The following is a 22,667-nucleotide window of genomic DNA, read 5'->3' on the forward strand; positions in this document are numbered from 1 at the left end:
AATAGTTATTTTGAGAAAGATGCACCAGGGCAGACCACATATCTAAATTTAAAACCCCCAACAGTATAAAAATGGCCAAGAGTAAGCAGGCATGCGCTTTTTGTCATATGCCCAAGGCTCTGTTATTTTTTCCCATCCCTTGTTGCTAAACTAAGAAAGAACCTTCAGTAGGGAAAGGTAAGATAACAACTGGTTTGAAAACAAAAAGAGAAGAATAAGATTTAATAAGCTTTAATGTCAGGAGCTCAGTTTTCAGTGTTGCTCACTCATAAGAGGTTTCTTTGGAATCTCAGGTAGGCAGCAACCACCAAAATGTTGTTAATGTGCTTGAGTGCACGTGTGCTTGCTGAATGGTAGCTGTGTAGGATTGAGAGGTGGGGAGGGCAACGGCATGAAGTGAATTCGCAGCCAGGGAGGCTTAACCACGTTTGAGGGAGCCCAGGTCAATAAGCTGTGACAGTTTGCTGCGGGGCCTGGGAAGGACCAGGTCAGGAGCGTCCCTTCGCGTGGCTTTGACAAGGCAGCAATCTCTGTGATTGTGCCCCGGTGATGAAGTGGGTAGTCCGAGTGCGAGTCAAAAGAGGGAGAAGAGCTCAGCCCACAGGGGTACAAGACGTTGCCAGTTTTCTGGAGGGAGGCTGTTCCCAACGCCTTGTAAAACGTAGCCAAAGGAAGGCACTCTGTGCGGTAAGGCACGGCATGCGGAGAGGAGCGGGCAGTGCGGGCTGCGTGTGGTACATCACTGCCCACTTACTGGCAGTGCAGGGGAGCGGGACTGCAGCCTGACGTTAAGTGTCTTTCTTAATACTCCTTTCTCCTTCTTGTTTTTGCAAAGTGCTATTTTTAGGTCATGTGAAGTAGTGTTTATATTAGGTACAATCCACATTTTGACTAAAAGCATTGTAATTTTGCAACAACAAAGGCAGGAATTTACAGAGTGAGGTTGTATGGCAACAAAACCTGTTTATTTCTATTGTTCTTTGGAACAGACAAGTTATCTCGAGTTGCACATTTTCAGCAGTAAGCATTTATGTTGGTGAGCAGACCCATTTTCTTTGTTCATATGTAGAAAGGGGAAGTGGCAGGAATGAAAAGCTAATTTTGCTCTTCACTGAAGCAGGGAGGATCAGGGACAGTGCAGTGCTAAGCTGCTTCCCTGGTTCCTGTTTGGCAGGCCTGGAGGGAGGGAATGGTGTAAAACAGCTCTCAGGCCAACATTTGGCAGAGTTTTTCCTGAGCAAATGATTTCAGTGTTTTAACCGGTTGTTTCCTGGCTGATAAGGTGGCAGAATAGAAGGGCTGCCCAGTCTGACGTTGCTGGTGTGTTTTCTCTGTTTTGACTGGTGTGTTTCTCTGTTTTATAGTGCCTACAGGTGTTGCATCAGGCTTGAGGAAAGGCAAAATTTGGAGGCAGGAGTAAAATGTTAACTTCTTCAAGACAAGCAACTTTTCAAATGTGAAATTATGGAAAAAAATGGAGATGAAATAAGTTTCTAGGTTTCATTTAGAGTGAAATCATTGGCAAAACTGTTCCAGATTTGTGAATAGTCTTGCCAGCCCTAATACAAGCTTTTCAATGAATAAATGAGCTACCAGAAGTGTTTTTAGGTCCATCCCTGAGCACCCTTTTACTGTGTGCAGCACACTTACTAGGACTTTCAGAAACAAGTCATGCGTAGGATCAAGTGGTTTTATAGTGTAAAAAGGGAAAATGCTTAGTTAAGCAGATATTTAATCCATAATCTTAATTTATTAATTTAAATAAAACAAAATGCTGGATTTGGTACAGCAGTTGATAGTATTTCACACCCTGTGAACAGAACAGAAATTATATTACTGTGCTTGGAATAGGTGTCATGTTTTTTAATATATAGAGTAAAAGGCACATCAGCGATGTCTCTTTGGTGATGTGTCACTGCTGACTGTAGCATCTCTTTCGTTTACTAAGAATTGCATATTTTGTGTCAGAAGAGACCAGAATTTACGATCATTAAAGTTGATATCAGCTTGGCTATTGCTTTTAATGGAAGCATGATTAAACTGACAGTATTTCAATTTGTATTACTTTTCTTTGGAACATGCTTTGTTAATGACAATAATCGTAATTTAATAGTATGTCCATCTGGCAGTTTCTTGATGCATTGCCTGCCTTATTTGTGGTGATGAAATCTTTGGTATGTTGTCTAGCGATACAGCAGGATATTTTAGATCACTCATTGAGTCTTTGTCTCCTGAAATAAGCAGGTCCAATTCAGTTATTTCAGGGCTGTGGTTTCTGCCTGTGAGCTGAAGGAAGGGGTTTGTGTTTAGAATCTACCAGCTTTGTCTGCGAGTATGTTGCAATTATGAAGTACTTAAAGCCTCTCAGAGAGCCTGTAGCTAAACTCACCAGTTAGCAATTACAGAAATTATTTTGAGATCTTCTACTCAGGTATTGTGTGTGTTTTCTTTTCTAGAGTTCAGGTATTTGGTTTTGTTGGAAGTCAGGTAGTTCTTCGGAAAAGGCACTTTTACGCAGCTTTTAAAAAATAGTTAAATCCCCATTATCTGGCAGTAATGTTTTTAGCAGAAAACTTCTGACTGGTTTGGCCCCTTCTTCGGGGTGAGCATGTGCTGGTTCCTCCTGGGCTTTTCTAGAATTTAACATATCAAGAAGTGAAGAACCTGAAAAAAACTCCTCTCCTCTGCAGTGGTGGAGTCATGGATCCAGTAGACCTTTCAGGAGGCTATAAGCAGATCTCCTCCTTATAGTGAGTTCCCAAAAAGAGACCTTTTAAAAAACAGCGAAGTTCGATTTCAATAAAAACTAGAAAGTTAACTGTTTTTTCTTCTTAGCAGGGAAAACTCAAAGCCACTAAGGAATACAGGAGAGAAATCAATAACTGTCCCCAGCCCTCTGTGTTTACAGGCAGGTTTTTGCCTCCACGCTTAGTCAGCTAACGCAGTGACTTTCTTAGTGGCAGCATGTTTCCCTGAGGAAACTTTTCCACCATTTCTAAGATCTGGCTGTCTGCTCCCTGTTCTTCACCACAATGTTGTAACATTCCCGCATTAACTGCAGGTTCCCAGGGCTATGCCATGGTTCTCATGCCTTATAATTCAGACCTCCTCTGTTTTGAATAGTCTTAGTAGCTCCCCAGGAAATGGAGCAGTCTCCTCCCTCCTCCAAGGGCACCAGCATAACCATTTTTTTCACAGCACAGAACACAGACTGCAAACATACAATCCCACAAAGAAAGATAAGGATACTGTTTGTCATATATGTTAATAGAGAGAAATGCTTGTTCTTTTTTCAAAGTTCAGTGAGTGAAATTAGGAGCTGTATTCTGGGTCTTGCGCTGCCCATTTACTTTGTGCATGTCACCTTTGTATTTCCATTTCAAGGCTGTTAAGATGATGGTAGGAATGATCATTGCTGGAAAGGCTCTTTCAGGACTTTGAATGTAGATTTTTCTTGAAGAGTTTCTGCTTCTTTCTCCTTCTACTTCCCAAGATGGTTCCTAAGACCATTTCCACCAGAAGATTTTCTTTGTGGGAAAGAGACGCTTCGAGATTTTGAATGGTTTTCCTCTGGATAAAAGCCAAGACCATACCCTGTCCACTCTGTTGCTGTGGATCAGCAGTATCAGCTTTGAGTGCCATCAGAGTGCCACTGGGCATTTAGAAGGCTGCAGGCTGGGGCTTGTGGCTGAGCAATCGTTTTCTGGGAGATGTTGTTTCTGCAAAATTTGTTTGGTGGCTTTTGGACTTTCCTCATTGCTGTCTTGTGTTTTCTTGTTGCTGCCTGGTTTACTTGGGGCAACATTGACACTGCAGGTTGCAGATTTTGTGTGGACAGGAGACAGAACCAGAATGAAAACTATTTTTTTCCTTGTCAGCCATGTGGAGTTAAAGCCATATTTATGGCAGTTTTCCTCCAGTGAGACTGAGAGGGAGAAATGGACAGAGTTTAGGAAGATGGTGTCTGGGAGAGAAGAACAGGATCAATGTCCACAGATGGAGCAATGAAAAAGAAGGGAAAAGGGAGAAGCAAGAGGTAGTGAAGAATTTGCTCACCTCAAGGTTTGTTTTAGAATCGTAGTCAGTGCTCTGCCAGTGATTATTCAGCACCAGGTAACTGTGATATAGTATTATGGGGCTGTGTGACATGTTTACATTATGTACCACTCTGTTTCTGCTGAAATAATTGCAGTAAAGGATATGGTACATAGTGTCCTTCTGCACCTCTTCCAAGGTCAGGTACAGCATATGTGTGAAAAACAGTTTCTAAACTTTTTCTTCCTCAGTGTACTTCCAAGACTATTTAAAAGAGGCAATTACAGATATCTTTCCAAGTAAAAAGGAAGCATTAAAAAAAAAAAAATCACATCCTGGATTTGAGTATGAACTTCTTGAGCATTGGTTTGGAAATGTACCTGCTAATGTTACTAGCATATTTTCTTCTATTCCACATTCTTGGGATGTTCAAAGCTAAGGCTGCCAAAGTTTGGAGAGGTTTACTTTTGAGTGTACTTAATTCAAATGACAAGAATGGTCCATTTATTTTGTGGCCTATTTATAGCCATTAAACAAACTGTGGCAAATGGATCTGCCTTACTTAATTCACTACATTTGGTGGAAGATTAAGAGCATGGAAAATACATTCATAAAAAAAATTAAATTTGTGTCTGATACCATGCAAATCTTTGTATACTGCAGAACTGTCATTTTTAAAATAAAAGTAGAAGTTTATTCTGCAAGACAAAGAGTTGAAAATGAAATTATTATTAGGTAACTACTTTGGCAGACCAGGTATTGGGGGGATTTGATTGTTTCTCATTGTGAGCTATATATGGTCATGCTTATAAATCGCCCAAAATAGTATAAATATGAAAAGATGTGATTTCTGTTCTGTTTCCTTTTAATAATATGAACAACACATTTTGAGGCTTTTGGATTGTATTTTGTTTTCAGGGTGTTTTCAACATGTTAAAAGAGTTGATGTATTTTTCTGTAACACAGTATTTTTATATTCCCTGTGTTACAAAGCTGCTAACTGAAATTCTCTTTTCGCTTCTCAGGTTGTTTTTGAAGTGGTCACTTCAGGTCACCCAGGATATGTGGCTATTGATGAAGTGAAAGTTTTAGGACATCCATGTAGTAAGTACCTATCCGCTATTTTATAGCCAGCCCTGTAAGATGAATGTGCCACTATGCTTTAATAAATGTGGAGCAAAAGATACAGAAAATGTCAGAAAACAATGTCGCTGCTATAAATATAGACTGAGTATGTACACAGTGTTGCTAGCATTTCAGTGCTTGCACCTTAGTGGCTTTAAAGATGTCTCTTGTATTCACCTTGTGTACAGTGCTTGGCGTGAGCCCCAGGCAGTAAATGGGCCATCTAATGACTCCTTCAAAACAAAAGTCGTCGAGATATGTTGACCAGTTTTCTATTGTCATCAAAAATTCAATGCAGCCACAAGCTGAGGCATTAGTAAAAGCAGATGAACAACGCAAGAGCTGAATATATATGGTTATTTTTTCCAAGGCTTAGAAGGAAGAAAACTCAGGTGGCTGAGGCTTTGCTAAGCAAGGTTACTTAGGGAACTTCCCAAGTGTTGTACTTTGGGTTCGTGGCTCAGTTTCTGCACTGTTTTACTTGCTTTTGTTTCTGATAAGTTTCCTTATCCCATTTTTAAGGATGTGTAATAAACTATTCTATGTTTTTTTTTAAAAATTGATATCATAAAATTCTTATTTCGCCATAGCAAAGCTCCCCTTTTTGGTCAATATAGCTCTTGTTTCACCGTAGCAAAGCTCCCCTCTCCCCCCAGAGCAGACAGGCTCTCCCGGAGCCGGGACACCTGCCCACTGCAGCGGTCACCACAGGCTGGGGCAGGGCGAAGGCCACCCGGACTCGATGATTCGATCATAAAAACCCTTATAAATTAAAGCTTTAAATGTACTAATCCAGATGTAATTGAACAGACAAATAAAATATTATTTCACATATTTGCTGTTTGTTAAATAAGGTGTATTAAGATCATACATAAAATTGTGGGTTGTAATCTTATTTGCCAAATGACTGAGTGAGGAAAAAGACACCAACTTCGGTGTGATTATTCACCTTCCCCTTATACCGTATTCTGCTTGTATGCATTCTTTGTGGCTTTTAAGTAAGAGCTGTGATTTAAAATAAAAAGTGGTTTATCAGAGCAGCTCATAAAAATGGTTTTAGTGTTAGTGGCAAGAAGACACAGACATTTTTTCAAATACAGAGACAGTTATGCAGAATCAGCAGCTGTTATTTCTGGATCACTTAGTTCTAATAAACACAGCAGGCTTTCATGTTGTTAGGCAGTATTTGTGCTTCTGCATTTTGAATGTATATCTTTGGTTCAGGTAGGATAAGTCCAAAGCAGTATTTTATCAGCTTAATGATTTTTCTTACACAGATTTTGAGAGGTTGGGTCTGTGTGTTTGTACCAATCAGTTCTCAAAACTTGCGAGTAGCTCTTGTTGATGTGGAGACTTAAGTTATACTCCATAGCGTATAGAATTCTGATGACACAGTGTTGAAATGCAAAAGCTTTAATGAAGAGTTCTTTGATGAAGTCATTAAAATGTTAGAAATTAAGACATCAATCAAGTTACATTGTCTACAAGAAAATTGAAAAAGTATAAAAATTGGAACAGAACTGCTGCGTGTCTAAAACTTTGTACAACTGATAATTCTATTCTTTCTGTATATTGCCAGAAAAAATACTTTTGGAATGATTACCTCTTTAAATAAAAATTGAAATGGGACAAATATTTGCTAGACAGTTGTCTGGGTAGTGCAGACAAAGACCAAGCAGAAAGCAAGTTGTAAGCACGTAGAACTGAAAGGGATGGCTTGTGGTGGGTGGGTGGTTTTTTAGTGTGTGTGTGTGTTTGTTTTTAAAACCTAATGCCCCTCTCCACTTAGGCCATACCTGGTAATTCAGAAAGGCTCATTTTCCAGATTTTAGGAAGACCAAGAAAAAAACACAAGTGGGGTAAAAGCAGATGTAAAAAAAAAAAAAAAGTTACTGAGAAGTGGGGAACTTATTGTAGAATTTTACTGGATAGTCAGACACTAATAGTTTGATAGGCAAAGAGGATGACTTTGACCTAAAGTCTGTCTGTCCTAATTGGGAAATGTTTAAGGAAAAAACCCAGTATGTCTAAAAAATTTGCCATAAGGACAGTTAGCATGAAAAGATTTCCTTCCATAGTTAGATATTAATTTAGCCTCACCTCTGCACCTGGGAAGACCATGGAACAGATCCTCCTAGAAGCTCTGCTAAGGCATATGGAGCACAGGGAAGTGATTCAAGACATGGCTTCACCAAGGGCAAGTCCTGCCTGACCAACCTAGTGGCCTGCTACGATGGAGTGACTGCATCAGCGGAAAAGGGAAGAGCTACAGATGTGACCTATCTGGACTTCTGTAGGGCCTTTGACACGGTCCCCCACAACATCTGTCTCTCTAAATTGGGGACATATGGATTTGATGGGTGGACTGTTCGGTGGATGAGGAATTTGTTGGATGGTCACACGCAGAGGGTGGTGGTCAACAGCTCAATGTCCAGATGGTCATCAGTGACAAGTGGTGTCCCTCAGGGGTCTGTAGTGGGACCAGTACTGTTTAATGTCTTTGTCAATGACATGGACAGTAGGATCAAGTGCACCCTCAGCAAGTTTGCAGATGACCAAGCCGAGTGGTGTGGCTGGCACACCTGAGGGACAGGATGCCATCCAGAGGGACCTGGACAAGCTTGAAAAGCGGGCCCATGTGAGCCTTGTGAGGTTCAACAAGGCCAAGTCTAAGGTCCTGCACCTGGATTGGGGCAACCCCTGCTATCAATGCAGGCTGGGAGATAGAAGGATTGAGAGTAGCCCTGAGGAGAAGGGCTTGAGGGTATTGGTGGATGAGAAGCTGGACATGAGCCACCAATGTGCACTGGCAGCCCAGAACACCAGCTGTGTCCTGGGCTGCATCAAAAACAGCGCGGCCAGCAGGTCAAGGGAGGGGATTCTGCCCTGCTACTCCTCTCTGGTGAGACCCCACCTGGAGTCCTGCACCCAGCTCTGGAGCCCCAGCATAGGAAGGACATGGAGCTGTTGGAGTGGGTCCAGAGGAGGCCCACAAAAATGATCCGAGGGCTGGAGAACCTCTCCCATGAGGAAAGGCTGAGAGAGTTGGGGTTGTTCAGCCTGGAGAAGAGAAGGCTACAGGGATAGCTTATGGCAGCCTTCCAGTACTGAAAACCAGCTTATAAGAAAGATGGGACAAACTTTTTGGCAGGGCCTGTTGCAACAGGGGGTAATGGTTTTAAATTCAAAGAGGGTAGATTTAGACTAGATAGAAAAAAGCAATTCTTTAGCATGAGGGTAGTGAAACACTGGACCAGGTTGCCCAGAGAAGTGGTAGATACCCCATCCTTGGAAGCATTCAAGGTCAGGTTGGACGGGGCTCTGAGCAACCTTATCTAGTGGAAGATGTCCCTGCTCACTGCAGGGCGGTTGGGCTGCATGGCCTTTAAAGGTCCCTTCCAACACAAACCATTCTATGATTCTATTTTAGTCGAATTTTATTCTATCTGCTCCTTCTTATACTGCCTTGTACTGGATATTAAGAAACTTTTTCTGGAATTCTGGTAGCTGGTTATTTTTAAATTGCCTAAAACTGCAATTTCTCCCAGTGATATGGTGTTTTAAGAATATGTCATCAACACGTCAAATGGTTGTGATGCTCTGCTAGAAAGTGTATGTTTAGTTTGACAGTTTGTTGCTAATACTAACATTTCGATGTCTGAAAGCAATGTTCAGAACCTGGCTTATCTGCTAGTATAGACAGTACAAGAAGACCCCTTTCCTGCAGTAGGGTTTGAATGGTTGGGCAATACTGCTTTTTCAAAGATAAGTGTCTGTATCCAATCTTTGTGTTTTTTTGTGTCCCATGGTTGGCTCTTTGCAGTAAAACAAAAATACACATCCTATCTTTACTCTTTCAGTGGACATAGTTCTTGTTTGAATATCTATTTCATACATTAGGTTATTTGTAGCTATATTGCTTTAATTTTAACTAGGAGTGTTTTCTCTTTCTAAATGAAAAGAAGGTATTGATATGGAGAATGCATTGTGTCTTTTTCTGCATTGTTGTTGAAAATAATTATATTTAAAGAACGCAGCTGTAGTTGGTGAGAAGTGTTATGTTAGTATTTTAGCTGTTCGGTGTGCTACATTTCTAAAGCATCTCCTCTATATACCTCTATACCTGGTTAAAAAGAAAAACCTGTTTCCCTGACAACGTCACTCAGCTTCCTACTGTTTTATCTAGTTGGTAGTGTAAGTATCTAATAGGTTTTGGTTCAAAACATAATTAGTTTCCAAGATGATCTTTATTAATAGAGTGTTATTGTAAGAGGGATGCTTAGCTAAGATAAATTACGCAGCAGAAACAATTAAATAGCACCCTTCTTTTCTGCACTCTCCCAGGTACAGAAGTAAACCAACCTAAAATCTGATGTGTAGTCAGTGATTTGAACCTTCTAAAGCAGGGCTATTTAATTTTTTCAGTGTATTATTAATAGCCAGTACTTCCGTGTTGCATAACTTCATTACTTTATCTTCTTCCAACAGCAAAAACTCCGCATTTCTTGCGTCTTCAGAGTGTGGAAGTCAATGCAGGACAATTTGCTACTTTTCAGTGCACTGCCAATGGTGGAACAGACTCAGATGACAGACTCTGGTTACAGGTAATTTCTTTCTTTCCCAATGCACTGAGATCTGGGGGGAGGGGAATTAATCACTCTGAAAGGAATGTAAAACATGAAAAGTGATAGCACTGTCTGTTTCATCAATATTAGATTTTATAGCACCTTTGAACAGCTGTGTGGTAGGTATTCTGTTGTAGAAACAGAATACTCCCTTGTTTCAATAGGATTCCTCATTAAAAATAAAGGTAATGTTTTTGTTACGTGACCATCGTGAGTAATGGCTAAATCGCCAAGGCAGAGCACATGGCTTTCTCATCATGTCTCTGCTGGCTAACTGCAACATTATGCACAATGATTTTCTTGGCTTACCTCTATCTCTGTTTAGTATTTTCAGCTAAAATTGCATTCTTACTTTTTAAGTCTAGAGAAGACCAGTATGACAATCAGATCTTACCTTCTGTATTACAGAGCCAATGAATGTATTCACTGAGTCTGTGATTTTTAACTTCTTGAGTAATGTAGCTTCTAGATAGCTGCCAGATCTTGCTTTAAAGTCTGTCTCCAACTCCTTTTCTTTCAGCAGAGACAGTCTCCGTTATCCGTATGTGTAACCTTGTATTGAGAACATGAATCTTACTTGATCTCTTTTAGTAATGGGGGTGCAATTTTAACTGTTGTCTTGCTGCCATCATTGCAGAGTTGTCTGTTCTCTACAGCAAACAATAGTCTGTATTTGGACTTAGCACTACGAATATACCAACCTGCATATCCCTATGCTTTCCATACGTGAAAAACAACATGCTAGAACTGAGATGTTGTGTTTGAGAGGGAAATAAAGATGCCTAAGACAATGCCTAAAGAGATCAGTCAGATGAAACTGCAGTATGTGGAGAAGGAGGGATAGGAGAAATTAAAGCAATAGTAACAGGTGGGACTTAGAGATTAAATTCTCTATTTGTGTTGTTTAAACAGTTTCAGGCTTTTACTGTAATTTTCCTTTCACATTGCACTTGGTACAAAATTTCATCAAGCATTTCAGAAATTATTCATTTAAGTGTGACAAGTTGAGTAGTTATAAGAAAACTAACACACAAACAAGTAAGTAAAACCACTTGAAAAGCAAAGACCCTTATTTATCTGTAGATGAATGACATACTATTATATCTGTCCAGAAGGAGCCTGATCAAATACTGTAGAAGGCAATGGAAGTGTTCTTTGTTTTTATTTGGGTTTGCATGGGGATTTACAACCTCTGTGCTGATATACGGCTGATACTTCTCTAATGCTCCAGCCCTTTGAAGCCAGTATTACAGCATTGAATTGGTAGAATTAGACTCCTGTGTTTCCTAAGCCACTGAGATTTTTTTGAAAGAATGATTTTTCCGGTCATGAGAAGAGTTTAGCATGTATGGGGAAATAACGGGTTATTATTTCATCAGTGATAACCTTTCTAGAATCTTTGAACTTTTGCATAATGCTCTTTTGTAAAATTTGGGGTAGAATTCAGTATAGGGAAATCCTGATTCCATTCAGTGTTTCCGTAAATTTCAGGACAGTATAATTTCATCTTTAACTTTTTTGCACAGAATTTAAGACACACGTAAATTCTTTACAAGGCTGGAATATAACTTCTTTATTTTAGAAATTAAATATCCTTCTAGATTTTATGTAATATAAAATCATTCTTCTTAAAAGCAATAGCAATTCCAGAATATATTTGCTGAGCTTAGTTAAGTGATTCTTTGTTTATACATGATCATGAGACTTTTTTTTTTACTCTGTATTAAGAATAAGCAAGTAGTGACATATTGACTTTTTGAGGAATTTCATCTTCCTGCAGGGTTACTGTTTATTTATTCTGTCCATATAACTACAGGTCTCTCTGGTAATCAGGCCAAGGTTGTCCAGATTCCAGGTGTGACTTTGTGTAAGAACAATTCAAAAGTTGATAGGATCTCCTGGATAGCTTGGATCTGTTTTTGTACTTGTTTGCCAGTTTCCAGAGATGTCTGCTGCAATTTACAGTAAGACTGATGAGACAGCTGCACGTATGGGATGCTGCAAATCGAGGCTGTGAGATACTGTTCCCAGCAGGAACAGCCATGTGTTAGTGTACTAGGTCACTGTTGGGTAACAGATCCCCAGACCTTGAAGTTCTCCATCAATCAACTGAGACCATCTGGTTTCATGGTGTGATATTGAGGAATTTTGTATATGCCTGCTGATAATATCTCATGACATTGCCACAGGACCATGAGTACAATGCTATCTGTAATAGCTGTCAGAAAACATAGTATCTTCTACATCATATGACTTGTTAATTGATGTTAAAGATCCTTTCATTCCTGGTAACAGTAGAACCAATACAAAACATCTTAATAAAAAACATTATGTATACTAGAGACAGAATAAAATGACCACCATTCACTGGAGACGTTTATGGTAGCCCTCAGGTAGTAGGGATTCAGGTTTTAGCTGTATTACAAGCGGGTCATGCAGTCTCTCTGATATGCCTAGGTTGTCCACTAGTAATATTATGCCCTTTCTACCATCCTTTTGATGTTTTTTTCCTTAAATTTATAAAAACTTAAGGGCAAACCGTAGTAAATAACTAAATAAATAAATAAATAAAATTGTGTGATTTTAGGGGCTTGTCAGCATTTCTAGCAGGTAAGTCAAATCAGGAGGCCTAATCTGTTTGAATTTGGCAATTCCACAATATAATGAGATGATTTACTCCCAAATGATTTTCAGTACCTGTCTTCTTTTTCAGGTTCACATTGTTTGTCTGAAGTACAGGTAAATTGCCAGGGGGAAGTCACAAACCCATCAAATTCAGTGACATTTCTCACTGTTTCCGGTGGTGGCAGAATTTTACTCCTATACTTATATGTCTTTTATAAAGTACCTTTCAGATTGTATGCAGCAGAAGACTTCAAGTCACCTGCTCTGGTGAGAGCCCACCTGGAGCACTGTGTCCAGCTCTGGAGCCCCCAGCACAAGAAGGACGTGTAGCTGTTGGAGGGGGTCCAGAGGAGGACCACAAAAATGATCTGAGGGCTGGAACACCTTTCCCATGAGGAAAGGCTGAGAGAGTTGGGGCTGTTCAGCCTGGAGAAGAGAAGGCTCTGGGGAAACCTTATAGCAGCCTTCCAGTACCTGAAGGGGACTTATAGGAAAGATGGGGAAAATATTTACAGCAGGGCTTGTTGTGATAGGACAAGGAGCAATGGCTTTAAACTAAGGGAGGGTAGATTTAGACTAGATATAAGGAAGAAATTTTTTAGCATGAGGGTGGTGAAACACTGGAACAGGTTGCCCAGAGAGGTGGTGGAGGCCCCATTCCTTGAAAAATTCAAGGCCAGATTGGACGGGGCTCTGAGCAGCCTGGTCTAGTTGAAGATGTCCCTGCTCGCTGCCGTGGGCTGGGCTAGATGACTTCTAAAGGTCCCTTACAACCTAAAGCATTGTATTATTCTGCAATCTATGATTCAAAGTTTAGTAGTAACATTTTTCTGGTGAACAAATATTTTACTTTTACAGTCTGTTGGACTGTGAGGGATATATGTTCCTTAAAACAAATGAATATTTGTAACTTGGTTATTTTAGTCTCCTTGTCTTCGCTGTGTAGTTGTTGCAAACTGCATAGATGTCCGGGCCTTGAAGCAGTCCTGAGTGAAATCCATAGGTCATATTTTATTTCCTTCCTTTTTTCCCCCGCTCCCCAAGCTTATCTCACTCTTATTCCCTATAGAATATGAAGTCTATTAATTTATGGAGTATTATGGAAGTTTTTACAAGTGAAAGGGTGATGGGGGAATGACAGTTCACAGGTTAGCTGCCCAATTTAGACCACCGAGCCATGAAATCTGTTTCATGATGCTGTGATCAGTATTTACTCTTTCGGGAAAGGGAAGACAGAAAGCTGTTTACCTATCACATAGTGCAGTGCTTTGCAAGAAAAACAGTTTTCCTGATCCTGCTAGGCAGCCATGCACTCTAGTGCGTGAACTATGATTGCAGGCTATCAGATAATTTGACAACAAATTGTGGGTATTTTTAGTGATACCATTTCAAGTTAAAGTCAGATGAAAGGACTCCAGAACACAACATAGCATCGTATAAGTTTGTTTTTGCTGTTGTAACTAGTGTCCTGTTAATAAGATCATTGGCTAGATTATATGTTTATGAATTCACATCTTCATTAGCTTAAGTTCTAAATGTAAACAAACCTTAAAAATAAATCTGATGACATTAATGAAGGATTGTTTATAATTAACAGATGTGTCCCATCTGCTTTCATTTTCTTTATCACATCTGTGGGCAACACAGGTTATTGTCAGTATAGGGTGACTCTTTCTGTTCTAATGAATGACTAAGCAAAAATGGCATTCCTGTGCTCTTTCTCTTCTCCAACTGTAAAGTCTGTGGCAATTGCTGTAATTTTTTTCAGTCAAACAAATTCTTCTTTGAAACTACAAGCTCCAGAAGTTGACACCAACAGTAAGATACGGCACTAGGCACTAAAAGAGCTGGGAATCCCACGGAATGGAAACACACTTCAGAAAAAATCCCAACATTTTTACGTGGGAGCCAAAGTTAGAATTTTGAAAGAAATGAACATGTGGAACACAGACCAGTTACTGGTCAAGTGAAAGCAGCTGAGACAATGTCTTCTGAACAGCTTGTGCTAGTACTAGTATTTAATAAATTGGCACAAGAAATACAAATCTGTATTATGAAAGAAAGAAGGTAGAATTCTTTTTTGGAAGTAACCTTCCTTTGGTGCAGCCTAGAACATTGAAAAAGCAAACTTCTGCTTTCCACCAACATCTTTGAGCCAGGATTTACTTAAAAACCAGTAAATTTCTTCCACTAGGAGCCCAAAATATACACATGCATAAATATTCAAATAAATGTTTCCAAGGCAATACATGGGAAAAGTTGTCCCTCTTCAGCCTTGAAAGTTTGAACCTCTTGAGCCTACCATTTTCAAGCTACATACTAACATCTTTTTTGTTCTGCAGAATTCACATCTCTTTCAGTATAGTGGACATAGTGTATGAAGGGTCCTTAATATGTGGATTCATTCACACAAGTATATTTAGAGGTTCACTTTTCTTACCAAATACTATAAAAATCAATTTTTTGAACAAGTTTATTCATTATCTAATAGAATCTTTTTTACTAATCTTAGTGCTTCACCATATTAAGTTGTTGCTGTAGGATGGATTGATATGATCTTCATTTTATACTTGAGGAGCACTTACACAGTGCTACAGGCTTGGGGAAGAATGGCTGGAAACCTGCCCAGTGGAAAAGGACCTGGGGGTGCTGCTCAACAGCCAACTGAACATGAGCCAGCAATGTGCCCAGGTGGCCAAGAAGGCCAACGGCATCCTGGCTTGTGTCAGGAATAGTGTGGCCAGCAGGAGTAGGGAGGGCATCGTGCCCCTGTACTCGACACTGGTGAGGCCGCACCTCGAGTACTGTACTCAGTTTTGGGCCCCTCACTACAAGAAGGACATTGAGGTGCTGGAGCGTGTCCAGAGAAGGGCAATGAGGCTGGTGAGGGGTCTAGAGAACAAGTCTTACGAGGAGCAGCTGAGGGAGCTGGGGTTGTTTAGTCTGGAGAAGAGGAGGCTGAAGGGGGACCTTCTTGCTCTCTACAACTACCTGAAAGGAGGCTGTAGTGAGGCAGGTGTTGGTCTCTTCTCCCAAGTAACTACTGATAGGATGAGAGGCAGTGGCCTCAAGCTGCATCAAGGGAGGTTTAGACTGGATATTAGGAAAAATTTCTTTACTGAGAGAGTGGTCAGGCATTGGAATAGGCTGCCCAGGGAGGTGGTGGGGTCACCATCCCTAGAGGTGTTCAAAAAACATGTAGATATGGCACTTCAGGACATGGTTTAGCAGACATGATGGTGTTGGGTTAATGGTTGGACTTGAATTTAGAGGTCTTTTCCGGCCTTAATGATTCTATGATTCTAACGTAGACACCGAGAAATAAAAGCAAGACATATCCCTTACTTTTGGAAACAGTCTCTGAGACATCTGGACCTGATTCTGTGCATGTAAGGCACTGAGCACTTTCCATGCTCAGTGTCTGCTGATGTTCGTTGCAGTAGTGAGTGGCCAGTACTTCAGGGAATTGACCTCAAAGACCAAAGTTAGGCATCTAGAATATCAGTATACAGTTAGAAGAATCCTGGGAAAAGTTTAAGTGACGTGACATAAGGTCTTTGTGACAGAGGCACGTCTGCTAAGTCATGGAATCTCACAGATTCTGCAATTGGCTTGTTTGTTCCTTAGCTTCTCAGGCCCGGCTCCATCTCTTCATTTTCCCATCCTAATCTGCTGCTGCTTCTAATTTGCAGCTAGTTCAGTTCCCTCTGTGTGGTACTTGTTCTTACAAAGATCTAAAGTGGGACTTTAGGGAAATTGATGTTCTGGTGATACCCAGGTATCATGAAATGCCATTTTAATATCAAACCCAATCTTTTGATACCACTTTCTAAAGATTTCTTGTAGAATCACTAAACATGTGGCAATTGCATTTTTCACAGCCTTGCACCTTGAATCATTGTGGGTAGCCTTTTTGAGAGAGGTTCCTCAAACAGTGGAAGGCTGCAGTTGGTGAGAAAGAGAGGTCATCGCTTTGCTGAAGTAATGTATTTTTCCTAGTCTCATTCTAAAACATGGTTGAAAATCAAAGCATTATTTAAAAATGTCGTTCTCAGACACATGACTTCTGTTGCAGAAATACAGACCAAAGAGTAAAAATTTGTTGAAGCTGAAGCAAATAACGAGAAGATCTCAGGATACGTCTGACAGCTGTAGTAAGCGGCATCATCAGACTTACTAACAGCAAGACACTAATTGGGTATTTTCTGATAGGAGGGGAGAGGGTGAAATCTTTCATACTGTTATGGGTTTGTGTGGCAAGGTTTTGGTAGCGGAGGGGCTACAGGGGTGGCTTCTGTGAGAAGCTGCGAGAGACTTCCCCTGTGTCCAGTAAAGCCAGTGCCAGCCAGCTCTAAGACAAACCCACAACTGGACAAGACCAACCCATTCAGCGATGGTGGTAGCGCCTCTGTGATAATGTATTTAAGAAGGAGAAGGAAAAAACCTGGGGTGAGATGGCAGTTGGAGAGAGGAGTGAGCTGAAGTGAGAGAAACAACTCTGCAGACACCAAGGTCAGTGAAGAAGGAGGAGGAGGAGGTGCTCGAGATGCCAGAGCAGAGAGTCTTCCCTTGCAGATCGTGATGCAGACCATGGTGAGGCAGGTTGTCCCGCTGCAGTCCATGAAGGTCCATGGTGGAGCAGATCTCCACCTGCAGCCAGTGGAAGGGACCCCACACCAGAGCAGGTGGATGTCTGAAGGAGGCTGTGATCCCGTGGGGAAGCCTGCACTGGAGCAGGCTCCTGGCAGGACCTGCGGACCGGTGGAAAGAGGAGCCCATGCCAGAGCAGGTTTGCTGGCAGGACTCGTAACCCCATGGTGGACCCACGCGGGAGCAGCCAGTTCCTGAAGGACTGCACCCCGTGGGAAGGACCCACGCTGGGGCAGTTTGTGAAAAGCTGCAGCCCATGGGAGGGACTCACGTTGGAGAAGTTTGTGGAGAACTGTCTCCCATGAGAGGGACCTCACGCTGGAGCCAGGGAAGAGTATGAGGAGTCCTCCCTCTGAGGAGGAAGGAGTGGCAGAGACAGCGTGTGATGAACTGACCATAACCCCCATTCCCTGTCCCCCTGCACCACTCGGGGAGGAGGAGGTGGAGAAGCAGGAGTGAAGTTGAGCCCGGGAAGAAGGGAGGGGTGGGGGGAAGGTGTTTTAAGATCTGTTTTTATTTCTCACTATCCTCCTCTGATCTGATTGGTGATGAATTCAACTCCCTTTTCTCCCCAAGTTCAGTCTATTTTGTCCGTGACAGTAATTGGTGAGTGATCCCTCCCTGTCCTGATCTCGACCCTCGAGCCTTTCGTCATATTTCCTCTCCCCTTTGCAGTTGAGAGGGGGGAGTGATAGAGCGGTGTTGGTGGGCACCTGATATTTATCCAGGCATATAGTTTATGCATGCAGAACACATGCTACTTCGTTTGCAGCCAAGAAACTAAGAACAGTATCACTCTAATGCCCAATCTTCTTAACCCTATGTAAACAATTTATTACCTGTTAATAAGGGGCTTGGCTTTTCTTCTTATCTTCCCTGAAAGTTGTCTTTCACCTTACTCAGTCCATCTTTTATTGTGTCTTCAGTAATCTTTTGCTGAAGGTAAGAAGAGTGTGAAAGGTTTTGTTCCTCTACATACAAAACTGCAAAACCTGTATGCATTGTTTATTATGTATTCAAAGGAAGAGAGACAATCCTGTGTCAGAGGGAGTTCTGGAAAGCAATTTGTTTTCCTTAGGAATACGCAGAAACACACGCAAATGAGAGGTATCAGAAACATCCTTGTGAGAATATAGAACCAGTGCAATGGCTACTGGCAAATTATGAAAATAAAATACATTTATAGGATATACAAAAGAGTTTGTGTGTGTATGTGCATGTGCTTGTTTATGTAAATCACATCAAGTGTCCCAGAAGGTGAACCGAAGTCCTAGAGTTTCATCAGAATTTTTTGTTACGCTGTAAACTCTCTGAGGCTTTCACATAATTACCATTTTCATTGCTAAGTCTGGAAGCACTTGAGGAAAAAATGCTTCAGCTAATTTTTTAGTACTGAGATAATGAAGCAGTATTTTACCTGTTAAAATTAAATCATATACACATGTGACAACTTAGTAACACAAACAGGCGGAACTATTCATGTAAACTGTACAATGAGATGGGCCTAAAGAAGGTGTTCTTTCGAATATTAAAAAGAAATAGCTTGAGTTTGACTGGTAGGTGCTTTTGTGTGCACACACTTACGGGAGTGCAGGAGTTCATTCTTCCTCCAGCTCATAAATAGCTCAGTCTTCCAAGACTGATCAAACCACCTTGTGCACAGCAAATTGTCTTGAGTCTATTGACTTGAGAAGAGCTTTAATGACATCAGTCAGCTAAAGATTTTGCCAAGACTGCACGCATCCTCATGCATGTGCATCCTGACATGGGTTTTTTTGTAGATAACCTGACATAATTTTACTGTTAGAAGGCTATTTAGTGTCCCATAGGAAGGGATGCTATCTATTACCAAATAGATGACAGATTTTTTTTTTTTTAAATTCTGGTAGCCATTTAATATTATTTCAAGGTTTTGGTATGTTGATTTCTTTGTGTCCCCCTCTCCACTCCAGTGTATCTTTAGTGCCTTTCTTGCAGTCAGTTTTCCATTAATTGTTGTTAATCAGTTTTAGTTGCTTTTCATTAATTGGATAGTAAATTTACTGTATAACATAAACAGTTCTACGAACAGCAGAATATAGGAGGCTTGTGATGTGTGTCATGTTTGTGTTACCCAGTGTCTAAGGAGCTGTGATCTTTGATGAAAACTTTTCCTTTGTTATCTGCCTTAAATATGAATTATCTGATGCCTATAATATACTTTAGCTTGTGCTTTGGGTAACCTTGCAGAACCATGCTGTTTATTTTTACAGACATGGCAAGAACTGAAATACTTCTTCAAATTTGCCTGGATTTTGTTGGGAGACGTTAAGATCTTTGAGGAGAAATGAAAAAGTAACACATGTACAGATGGCCTGACTGTTCTTACCAATTTCCTTATCTTAGGATAAAAAAGAAAGAAAGAACAAATCAAAAACAGAACCATGTTTATATATGACGAATAGAAAAACTTGTGCACATGTTAGCAATTATGTGTAGCATTCATTATGTATACTGATTATACTTTATAATGGATAATAGTGCTTTATAGAGACAAGTTACTAGTAGCGTACCCTAGGAATAGATACTGGGACAAATACTGTTAGCCTTTTCATTACTGACCTGGATGATGGTGGAGTGCACCCTCTGCAAGTTCACAGACAATACAAAGTTCAGAGGAGTGGCTGATGCACCAGAAGGTCACGCTGCCATTCAGAGGGACCTTGACAGGCTGGAGAAATGGACAGAGAGGAACCTCATGAAATTCCTTAAAGGGAAGTGCGAAGTCCTGCCCCACGGAAGGAAAAATCCCATGCACCAGTACACACTGGGGCTTGACAGGCTTGAAAGCAGCTTTGTGAAGAACCTGGTGATCATGGTGGACAAGTTGCCCGCAAGCTAGCCAAGCGCCCTTGCAGCAGCAAAGACTGACAGCCTCCTGGGCTGCGTTAGGAGGAGCGTTGCCAGCAGGTTGAGGGAGGTGATACTTCCCCTCTGCCCAACACTGAGGAGACACATCTGGAGTGCTGGGTCCAGTTCTGGGCTCCCCACTATAAGAAAGGTACGGATACACTGGAGGAGGGTTAAGGTGTTGGAGGATCTGACATACAAGGAGAAGGCTGGGACTGTTTAGTCTGGAGAAGGGAGAGGTCAGGGGAGATCTTGAAAGGAGTAGAGACGACATAGCCAGACCTTTCTCAGTGGTATCTAGTGCCAGGATAAGAGGCAATGGGCACAAGCTGAAATACAGGAAGTTCCACTTAAACATAAGAAAAAAAAAATCATTCTGTTCAAACACTGGAATGGATTGCTTGGAGAGGCTGGGGAGTCTCCATCCTTGGAGATACTAAAAATACGGATGGATGCAGTCATGAGCAACTTGCTGTAGCTGACCCTGCATTGAACAGGGGGCTAGGATGGCATGATCACCAGAAATCACTTCCAACCACAGTTATTTTTTGATTCTGTGATAATATTTTAAAAGCACTGTTCTCATCTGTGGCATTTAGCAGCTTTGCTGATAAGGAAATGCTGAAATGGAGTTTCTTGGTGAAGTGAGATGTGTGCCTGTGTACACACACTGTTTTTCAGTAGTTGATTGGATTCCTCTTTTTCACCATTTTAACCTCTTGGTCTGTCTTTTCTGTTAATTTCTGTTTCTGTCAGTTTACGCTTCTTATTTCTTACTTTAATTCTGTCGATCATAAAGGAAGAGAAAGGAAATTCTCAGCAATAAGAGCACACAGAGGAAAACCAGCAAAGCAGCTGGGATGATGCTTTGGCTATCAGTGAACACTGACCTCTTAAACCTCTGATCCCACTCAAATTCAGCAATTTATGTGGGACGAGCAGTATATTGCTAGGAGAGCGTCAGAAATACAAAATCATCTGTTAATGCAGAGACCGCAGTCTAGTACTGTGTATAAAATGTCGGTAGTATAGGAAGGAGCAGAAAGAAGCTCCTTTTCATATGATTTACAAAAATGAAATAAAGAAAATTCAAAGAATGGGTACTTTGAAGCATCTGTGGAGCAATGCATTCTGTTATCTGTATAGCCCTGTTCCTCCTCACTTACATGATTTTTACAGCACAATTTTATAAACATCTGCATACAATATTGTGTTAGCTTGTTGGGATTGCGTTTATTTTCATTCTGCTTGAGGTTTAATTTGCACATACTTTGTCACAAAAATTTTTTCGAAGCCAAGCTTCAATTTTTCTGATTTTCTGCATTTTAAGAACTTTGATAAAATGTGACAGATTTAGTTTAATTTACATATTCTCTTTCCCTAAACAGAGGCATAAGAAAGAAATGTAACAAATCTCAGCTTTCTAAACATCAATTCAAACTTATAAAATTGTAAATGATGTTCACATGTATTAGAGATACCACACCAAAGTTTTGGAACAGATTATCTATGTTTATTTTAATTGTTCCACTCTAGCTGTGAGCAAATGCATGTGCTACAAGCTTTATACCTTAGGAGAATATATATTTTAATTGTATGAAAAGTCAAATATATATGCTTAAACTTCCAAGCCAGTTCCTGTTACATAAGTGTTGTTAGGTTAGATGCTCATCCTTTGAGGAGGGCACATGCATTGCTTATGTGACAAGCTTTGTGGTGAACAGTTGCATCACTTCTGTCTGGGCAATAGGGCTGAAGGCTTCATCGTGCTTAGGGCAATCCTTTTCTCTCTTCTCTCTGTTGAGATGCAATCTCTCATCAGGGGTAACACCAGCCAGGCTTTTTTTACCCAGACTTACTATTTTTATTCTTACATGTATATAGATTTGATTAATCTTTCTCTATGCTAAGATTTCTCTTACAGAATTTTCAGTTACTAGTGATACCAGAGACTAGGAGAAATTAACGGATGGTGGACTGTTAATGATAAATCTGAGTGAGCGTATGCAAGAGGCAGAAAGACATCTTGAAATCAGTGTATCTGTGAGGTGTTTTGACTTCAGTGGTGTTTCAGAGCTGACCAGCAGGAAACACCCAGCCTAGTGTTTTGATTAGGAAGCTATGTGCAGCTGAATTTACAAAATGTGTTTGGAGTGTAGTAGGAATGTACAGTTATGGTGACTTTCCTCCTTGGACACCATCTTTTCAGTTATAGGTTAAGGTCAGCGAGGCTGAGTTGCACATTGGGTGCTGTGTACTCTTACCACTGGCATGAATCTCTGAGCGCTGAGATTACTTTAGGACTAAATGCTCAAAAATCAGGGAACTGACATACTCTCAGAAGTGCTGGAAATGGGTTGCCAACCTGCTGTCCTCCTGTTTTTGCATCCAAGCACAGTGAAATCTTTCCTCCACTGCAGTGTGCTGCTGAGGCTGGTTCTTGCAAGGGTTTTCTGCATGTTCCTTAGAAAAATAAACCATTGCATAAACAGAAAAGTAGAGGCCAACTTGCTAAGTCAGGGCCCAAGTACAATCACTGATAGATGTTAGACTGACATGTTACTTCCACCTGCTTCCTGTGTAGCACAGCTGGGGTTCACAGAGCTATTATGACCAGCGAAATGCACAGCTGAAAAAAATGAAATGCCCAGTGGTGCGATAGCTACTCTGAATCTGTATTCTAGCCTTAACGCTACTTGTGTGAGGTGGTGCCACTGT

General features: G+C 40.9%; 1 protein-coding gene across 11 annotated transcripts in view; it reads left to right on the top strand.

Annotated features, from left to right (window-relative positions):
* Positions 1-22,667, top strand: part of PTPRM (protein tyrosine phosphatase receptor type M) — a 499,856-nt gene that overhangs the window by 175,557 nt on the left and 301,632 nt on the right. For all 11 annotated transcript variants that reach the window (XM_075416445.1, XM_075416446.1, XM_075416448.1 and 8 more), the window contains exons 4-5: positions 5,061-5,139; positions 9,649-9,764. In XM_075416445.1, coding sequence (XP_075272560.1) covers positions 5,061-5,139; positions 9,649-9,764 — 195 coding nt within the window. The remainder of the gene's footprint in view (positions 1-5,060; positions 5,140-9,648; positions 9,765-22,667) is intronic.

The sequence above is a fragment of the Opisthocomus hoazin genome, chromosome 3 (assembly GCF_030867145.1).
Source record: "Opisthocomus hoazin isolate bOpiHoa1 chromosome 3, bOpiHoa1.hap1, whole genome shotgun sequence".
Taxonomy (NCBI): Eukaryota; Metazoa; Chordata; class Aves; order Opisthocomiformes; family Opisthocomidae; genus Opisthocomus; species Opisthocomus hoazin.